The following is an 8,094-nucleotide window of genomic DNA, read 5'->3' as shown; positions in this document are numbered from 1 at the left end:
CACAACACCATATCAAGGGCTTAGGACGTTCTAATTAAGCCCATTCCAAGTGTTCCACCAGTAGTGGGTACCCATGCAATGTAATCAATGATGTACATCCCAGTAAATGAGACAGAGGGAAGTTTGTGAGTGATGGTCATAAGAAAATCATCTGGAATGCAACCCTTAAAGACATATTTAACCCTCTGGTGCTCCTCATTTGGGAGTCACGCTTGTGGTCTTCACAGTCAAAAGTGACCGGACACCTAATTTTTTTTTTATTTTTTTTTTTTTTTTTTGTAAAATCAATGTAATATATTTTTGGTCAATAATATTTTTTCTTTTTTTTTTTTTTTGTATTTTGAGATAATTCCTTTACACTAATATATATGCAATAATTATGATCAATTTCTGCCCACTGAAAATAATAAAAATTCTTAAAAATATATATTTTATAATACTTTTTAAACAATGCAGTATTTCATGATAAAATAGAGTCATTGACTTTAAAATCCAATTTTTGAAGCCAGATTAGATCCATCTGGTGGGAGTAAAATAAGAAAAACATCTGCATTTATATGTTTATACGGTAGCTCTATATAAAAGGCCTATAAAATCTGTAATTGTTTTTTTATTTATATTAATATTTTTTTTTTTTTTTTTTTTTATTGTTTTTTATTTCAGTCATGAATGAAGAGAGAGAATTTTTTTTGTTAAAAAATTAATTTTATTTATATAAAAATGTATCAAAAATGATTAGAAATGTTTTATCAGAGCTTAAGCCTTCTAGGGTATGAGTGGTTATGAACGAATGAATGAAGTGCATTTGTCTGTGTTTCACTCCGTCTTGAATCACGCTCGCAGAAAGCACTTGAGAAACAGTATCTCTTCCATGGCTCGGTACATTTTCAACTAGTTTTTTTAGTCTTGAACAAGACTGTACGACATTCACATTACATGATTTGACTGATTTTTACGTAGAAAGGGTGACATCACACCGCATTAAAAGAAACGATCATTCATGTTTTCATAACCGCTGGCCAAATTCAAAAACTAAACTAAAATTAAATCATCTTTGAGAGCAAAAGGGGCCCCTGGTGTTTCGGGGGCCCTACACAGCTTGCGTATTTTGCGTATAGGGAGGATCGGCTCTGTCTTGACCTGTAGGTGACTCACAGTCCTGCAGGGGCCTCATGTATAAAACTCTATGTAGATTTCATCCTAAATGTGTGCATACACACAAAAGCTAGATTTTGCGTGCGTACAAAAGTTTTCAGATTTATAAAGCCATGTGTACACCAGAACCTGAGCAAAATTCCCTTTGTAATACCCAGTCAGCGGAAGATTGTGCGGACATGAATCTCCACCCCGTCTCCCCCCCGAAATAGCCATTTATGGAGCTTGCAACGCCCAGTTTTAATTTGCATAATGTCATCTGCATATCATTTCCATGCATATTCCCATCCATGTGACATCATTTTTAATGCAGTTAAGGGTACAATACATTAGGAAAATTTAGAAAATTTATAGCTTATATTTTTATGGAAAAAGATAGACCTTTTTTTTTTTTTTTTTGCAGTGTAAATTGCTGTCTGACTCACCGCGTCAATAACAAAACATTTTGAAATTAAAACACGCATACCTTAGAGTTTCCTTCAAATTCTATCTTTTAAATGTTTGTCACAATACAGGGTAGAGCACGAAAGGGGCTATCATTAGGCTTCTGTCTGTGCGCAACATCTGTGAACAGAGGTTATACTGTCATTGGACCTGTTCAAACCAGCCAATGGACTGTTTGATCAACGCGTGCATCCTTATGTCTGTCGTTACCACCTGTTCCAAAGCCATCAGACAAATTCAAATTCATATCAGTGAGCATTATTATTGCAAAAGTATTTTCTCAGAATATGAGTTTTGCTATTTAGAGCACAATTTAAAGCGGAATTGTCATGCACCAAGCAATCCTTGCTGTGATTAAAACTAAATCACATACCACAGGAAAATTGTTCGAAAGCAGCACATCCACCTCAAATATTTCTGTTTAAATTCATTTACAAATGTTGAAATTTCTGGATAATAATTTCATGAAATTTCAGTGCCTAACTTCGTTATTCAGAGTTTCATATTTAATCTAAATATGTGTCAAATGTAAAACAGACTTCAAAATAATTCTGTTTGCTTCCTTATTTCGCTCACTCCAGTAAAAGAGTGTGTACACATGGTCTAGATTGTCCTTACGATGCGCACATATTTACGCCTAGTTTATTTTTATGAATCCCGATACGTGCGTGGAGAATTGCGTACGCACATTTCCATGCCCATTTTGTGCATAAGCAATGTTTATACAGCAGGCCCCTGCAGTGTAAAATGTGCTTTGACTGGAAATAGCTTCAGCAACGACCTATAGCCAATGAGAGAGCATAATACAAAGAAGGGAAAGTTCAGGGGGTGGAGTCATAGATCGTAACATCAGCAAGCATGGCTTCTGCATGCAGTTGTTTCTCCTTCATATTTTTATTTTTCACTGCAAATCAGTGACAACTTTGATTGCAAGTTTTTTTTTCAGGCTACCATTTTTGATAGTAATAAATGCATTCTCATGTGAGAATGTCTCTCACATTACTGCTAAACTACTGATGCCATATACACACATAAAAATTGCTTGGTTGAAGGTAACCCAATTTGGGTTGTTTTGCAACCCAGTGATATGGACAAACCTAATCATTTTCAATTCATTTTCCAAGTCATTTTCAATCTAGAATGTTGGGTTGTTCATTAAACCCAGCATATTAAATAAGTTGATCATAGTTTTGCTAGTTCATTAAAGGAATACTATCTTATTATTTACCTTATACATGGATAAATATTTCTGGATTAACTTATATTTCTTAAAATTTTGTAAAATACACTACACAATCATCGTTTACACGATGCAACCTTTATTTTAGGATGCATACAATTCTAAAAACAGCATTTATATTATTTAATATTTATTTATTTTGCATGTGTACAATATTACCTACTTTTGTACTTGTTTAACAAATAACAGTTTAATGCATGTGTAATCAACCATTCTCTGTTATCCCTTTCCCCCAAAATGGGGGATCTTTTAATGCTTAAATAGTTTTAATATGACTTTAATGTTTAATATTAATTCAATTCTTGGGTATTTTTTCTGATGTGCTACTCTAACTTTACTTGAGTCAGTATCCATAAAGGTATCTTTACTTTTACTCGGAAATGATGATTGGATATTTTATACAACACTGACTGTCTACAACATTTCTTTCCTTAACAAAATGCATAAATTACATCTGACATGCATATAAGGCAGGGATAGGCAATGTCAGTCCTGGAGTGCCGGCTGTCCTGCAGAGTTTAGCTCTAACCCTAATTAAACACACCTGAACAAGCTAATTACGGTCTTCAGGAATACAAAGGGTACAGACAAGTGAGTTTTTTCTTTTTTTTTTTTCAGGGTTGGAGCTAAACTCTGCTATAAGTAAACAAACTGAACATGGATCCTGGGTTATTAAGTGGCCATCAAATTACTTGTTTGGGGATGGAGTTTGATTGCTGTCAACCTAAATTTTCATCAAACACCTGTACCAAATGGGCCTTAATCACTTAACACCCTTTAGGTACCACCTGTCTCAGTGAGCTCATTTTGCTACCTGGTTACAGTCATGTCTTTGCCCATTTCAGAACTTTGAAACCCTTTTAGTATACTTTTTTTTTTTGTGACACATAGTGGTTCTTGAACAGGGTTTTGCAGATTTGCTACAGGAACCAGGTTTTTTGCTTGTGATAAAAGGAGACAAAGTTAAGTGTTTTAGTTGAGGACTGCTAGAGTATAAGTATTTAATTGTCTAAAATGGTAAGGCAGCAGTTTGTCTTTGCACTAAAACCTGAGAATTGAGTCACAAAAATGTTTATAAATTATTTCATATGCTTTTAATGTGTAATATTTAAATGCTATTTTGTTGTAAAGAGCTATGCATTTCTAGAGATTTTGAATGAATCTGCCTGCTAATTGCATAACAGAACTGGGCAGAGTGTTTGTACTACATTTGCTGTGTTTTTTTTTAGATGAATGCTTTTATAACCTGCCTTGCTGCTTGTCTGTTGCACATGGTGAGCAGTACACCAACCTCCATTTGTAAGTGTTTGTTTGTCATTTGGTTACGTTGTCATTTCCATGAATAATGTTGCATCGTGTATTATGAGTTTCAAAATAACTCTTCCTTTTCATGTGCTGTTTCTTAGCTTGGTGCTATCATAAGCCTTCATGTAGTAAGTATTTTTTTTTTTTTTTTTTTTTTTAGCAAACTTTTTTATATATGCATATTTATGTAATAGTTCACTGCTGTTTCGAAATTAGCGATTATACATCATTTGATGCTAATAACTAGGTGAGGATGTTTTAAAAGATTTTTCTGCATCCCAGGTGATGTCGCTTGGCCCATAATTGCAGAAAAATACTGTAATGGCACTCGACAGTCTCCAGTAGACATTGTAACCACTAATGTGCAGGCTAATACTAATCTGACCGCTTTCACCTTCACTGGCTACAATGACAATGCAACCTTAACTGAGATTAAAAACACTGGCACAACGAGTAAGTAGCATGATGTTTCAATTTTAGCTTTTGTGTAAGAAAAACTTGCTGACTGGGAACAGAATGTGTTTAATATGATGTTTCACTCTTTAGTTCAAGTTACACTTGATCACAAGAAAATGCATGTGGAAGGAGGAGATCTGCCAGGCTTGTTTGCAAGTACGGAGTTCCATCTTCACTGGGGTAATGGCAGCACCACACCTGGATCTGAACATAGTGTGAATGGCAAACGATACCCTATGGAGGTATGAAGATCAAGAAACTAAAATTTTAAGCTTTTGGTTTATGCTGGTTTTCAAAAAGGATTTGTTTTAGTTGCATATTGTGAATAAGGCTGAACGCAATGGCAGTGTGCCCAGTGATTCAATATTGGCAGCTCTTGGTATCTTCATTGAGGTATGTCGCCTTTTTTGTCTCTGATATTTGGAGAAATTGTTCAGTTGACTGTGTTAAATGAAATCACCCACAGGCCTCTAATGACACTGGGAAACCAGAGAGCTGGAAGACCTTAACGTCTTATCTTGCAAAAATTGCCAGTGCAGGTTTGGACATGATCCTACAGTATTAGAAAAGTGGTTCTGTATGCTGGTAATGTATAGAAGTTAAAGTATTAATTGTGTTTCAGAGGATAAAACACGTGTTTCCAACAAGCTCACCATGGATGATCTGCTTTCTGGAGTGGACCGGACTAAGTATTACCGTTATCTTGGGTCTTTGACCACACCAAACTGCGATGAAGGTGTGATCTGGACCATCTTTAAAGACCCCATTAAAGTCAGCCGAGATTTGGTAAGTCTAGAATGTGTTCACAAATATCTAAGCCTAAATTCAAGATTTCTGTATTTGGATTGCACATAAATTGGATTGTTTTAGCCTATTAAAACTAATGTGGTGCATCAGTCATGCATAAGATTTCATAAGAATTATGCTAAGACTTATTTTGATTGAAACCCATTTGAACAAATGAATCTTGAAAATGAGAATTTATGCAAATAATTCCACCAAATGGTTGCAATGTTAGCTTCGAACACATTGTCTTTTAGTTTTATGCCTAGTTTTATGCTTAATCCCCCATTGGGAGTGAAGGATCAAAGTGCCTCTTTGGCTCAAATTAATTTGATTTCTCCAAATAGATTGACCTCTTCACTACGACTGTCTACATCAACAAAACCTCCAATTCTCCTCTAATGACCAACACGTTCAGGGGTGTTCAGCCCATCAATGGCAGGATTGTGATGTCACAGATAGCAGATACCAAAATTACTGGCCTCATAAAGCCAACATCAGGTACCAAAACTACCAGCCTTATAAAGCCAACATCAGGTACCAAAACTACCAGCCTTATAAAGCCAACATCAGGTACCAAAACTACCAGCCTTATAAAGCCAACATCAGGTACCAAAACTACAAGCCTTATAAAGCCAACATCAGGTACCAAAACTACCGGCCTTATAAAGCCAAAATGGGGTATGAAAACTACTAGAATTCTAAAGCCAACGTCAACTGCAACAAACCTATCCCAGGCCTTCATTTTTCCTTTTCTGAGTGTCATACTCCTGTACTGCATTCTACCTTTGTAAACTGGTTCACAAAATGCTGAGATTAAGAATGCTTTGTGATTGTAAAATATTAAATTTAATGTTCTAGATTGTTTAAAAAAAAAAAAGCATCAGCAATGTCAAGTAACTTTGCTAATGTAAGTTTTTAACGGATTTAATGTTCTCAAGGTTTAATTTCATTGTAGAAGTGTTTGCTTTGTTTTTGGCTAGTTTTCTTGTTCTCGGCTTGTTTCCTGCAACTGTTTAATATGAAACTGCCTTCCAGGTTGTGCACTAAAGGTCTTATTTGGTTGCAGTGCTGTGTATGTTTTATAGGGTGTTAACTGTTTGACTTGCATGCACAGCTTTGAAAAATATTTGAGCTGCTTGTAGGTTTTTTTTTTTTTTTTCATAAATGCACTTATTGTAACATGACTTTAGTGTCTGCTTTACAGATTTAAACAGAATGTTTCTTTTGAACTGAATATAGGCAACATGCTGAGGGCAGAGGACATGTCACTGATTCAACTATTTAGTTTTAGAAAGTTTAATCCGTTTTCTCTTGAAAAGTGAAACCGTATCTAGTGCTTGTTGTGATTTTTGTATCTCACTTGAATTTTGGCTTGTAGGTTCCCATAGGTGTCACTGTAAATGCTGGGTTTGTTAATCAGTGCGTACAAGGTGTCCTTGACTGCTATGCAAACATGTGAATGTGTGTTTTAAAAAACGCTTCAGTACGAAGCATTCAACTGGCCACTTTTTTTTTTTTTAATTGCATCTGTTCTAAGCTGAATTCATTAAAGTTTATTAAAAATGTATGGTTTAAAACTGTCAATCATTTCACAGCAGGGAGGCAGATTATTCTCATCTTTGTCTTTAATTGATGTAAAAAAAGTGAGATCCTATACTTGCGCTTTTCTACATTTGATGGCAATAAACATAATCGAGCTGCGTCGATTACGTACAAATTGTAGTCTGTTATAAATTACATGAGAAACTATAGTTGGCACCATAATTTAGGTTAGTCATTTTAATGCTTTTTTTTTTTTTTTTTTTTTTTTTTTTTTTTTTTTTTTTTTTTTTTTTTTTTTTTTTTTTTTTACAAATTTTTTTTTTTTTGAAATCCAACTTGTTTCAAACTTCCAATTAAACATGCTATATTAATATAAAAATGCAAAGAGTATATATTAAATGTTTTGATAACACAAAACGCATTAAATGTTACATTTAAACAAGGGTTTCCCAAACCTGGGGAAAAGCTGATTCCAAAATTCACAAATCATTGCAAAGCAACTTACAGCAAAATGTGGTAGTTCTGTATGTTTCAGGGTTAGCATCATCTGAGGTCCTCTGAGGGGTTGGCATCTCTTCTCAGGTGTTCTGGATCCAGACTGGTGCTTGTGTAAATCCTAGTTACAAAACCGAGAAACAGAGACATAATTAGCGTAGCTGCTAGAGATGTGTTTTTAATCTAGATTTAAACAGAGAAAGTGTCTGAACCCCTAACATTATCAGGAAAGCTATTCCAGAGTTTGGGAGCCAAATGTGAAAAAGCTCTACCTCCTGTAGTTTATCCTAGGTACTACCAAAAGTTCAGCGTTTTGTAACCTTAGGGAGCGTGATAGATTGTACCATGGTAGAAGACTAGTTGGGTACACAGGAGGTAAACCAATAAGGGCCTTATAAGTAATATTTTGTAAGTGATACGGAACTTAATAGGTAGCCAATGCAAAGACTGTAGTATTGGGGTAATATGATCAGATTTTCTTGACCTGGTAAGGACTCTAGAAATGCATTACAATAGTCCAGTATAGAGGATATGAATGCATGAAATAGCTTTTCTGCATCAGAAACAGGTGACATGTTTTGTATCTCTGCAGTGTTTCTAAGATGGAAGAATGCTGTTTTTGTAACATGGGAAATGATTTTCAAAAGACAAGTTGTTTTCTAATATAACAC

At 34.9% G+C, this 8,094-nt stretch overlaps 1 protein-coding gene across 2 annotated transcripts; it reads left to right on the top strand.

The window, feature by feature from the left end:
- The first annotated feature begins 3,577 nt into the window (after positions 1-3,577).
- On the top strand, positions 3,578-6,951 carry LOC109106532 (carbonic anhydrase 4-like). Of its 2 annotated transcripts, none has more exons than XM_042734937.1 (9): positions 3,578-3,620; positions 4,069-4,138; positions 4,246-4,272; positions 4,427-4,597; positions 4,691-4,842; positions 4,913-4,993; positions 5,067-5,139; positions 5,223-5,386; positions 5,731-6,951. In XM_042734937.1, exons 2-9 carry the CDS (start codon positions 4,069-4,071, stop codon positions 6,175-6,177), a joined length of 1,185 nt encoding a protein of 394 aa, XP_042590871.1. In that variant the 5' UTR covers positions 3,578-3,620; the 3' UTR covers positions 6,178-6,951. The 2 variants fall into 2 exon arrangements, with proteins under 2 accessions (XP_042590871.1, XP_042590870.1); XM_042734936.1 differs by lacking the exon at positions 3,578-3,620 and adding an exon at positions 3,635-3,856.
- The last annotated feature ends 1,143 nt before the right edge of the window (positions 6,952-8,094 follow it).

The sequence above is a fragment of the Cyprinus carpio genome, chromosome B12, assembly GCF_018340385.1.
Source record: "Cyprinus carpio isolate SPL01 chromosome B12, ASM1834038v1, whole genome shotgun sequence".
In the NCBI taxonomy this organism is placed as follows: domain Eukaryota; kingdom Metazoa; phylum Chordata; class Actinopteri; order Cypriniformes; family Cyprinidae; genus Cyprinus; species Cyprinus carpio.
This window is presented reverse-complemented; position numbering and strand designations above follow the sequence as displayed.

Excerpts from the sequence above, each read along its gene's own strand:
- LOC109106532 (XM_042734936.1), top strand. Across the intron at positions 4,273-4,426 it reads CTATCATAAGCCTTCATGTA|GTGATGTCGCTTGGCCCATA; the intron begins GTAAGTATTTTT and ends TCTGCATCCCAG. Across the intron at positions 5,387-5,730 it reads TTAAAGTCAGCCGAGATTTG|ATTGACCTCTTCACTACGAC; the intron begins GTAAGTCTAGAA and ends TTCTCCAAATAG.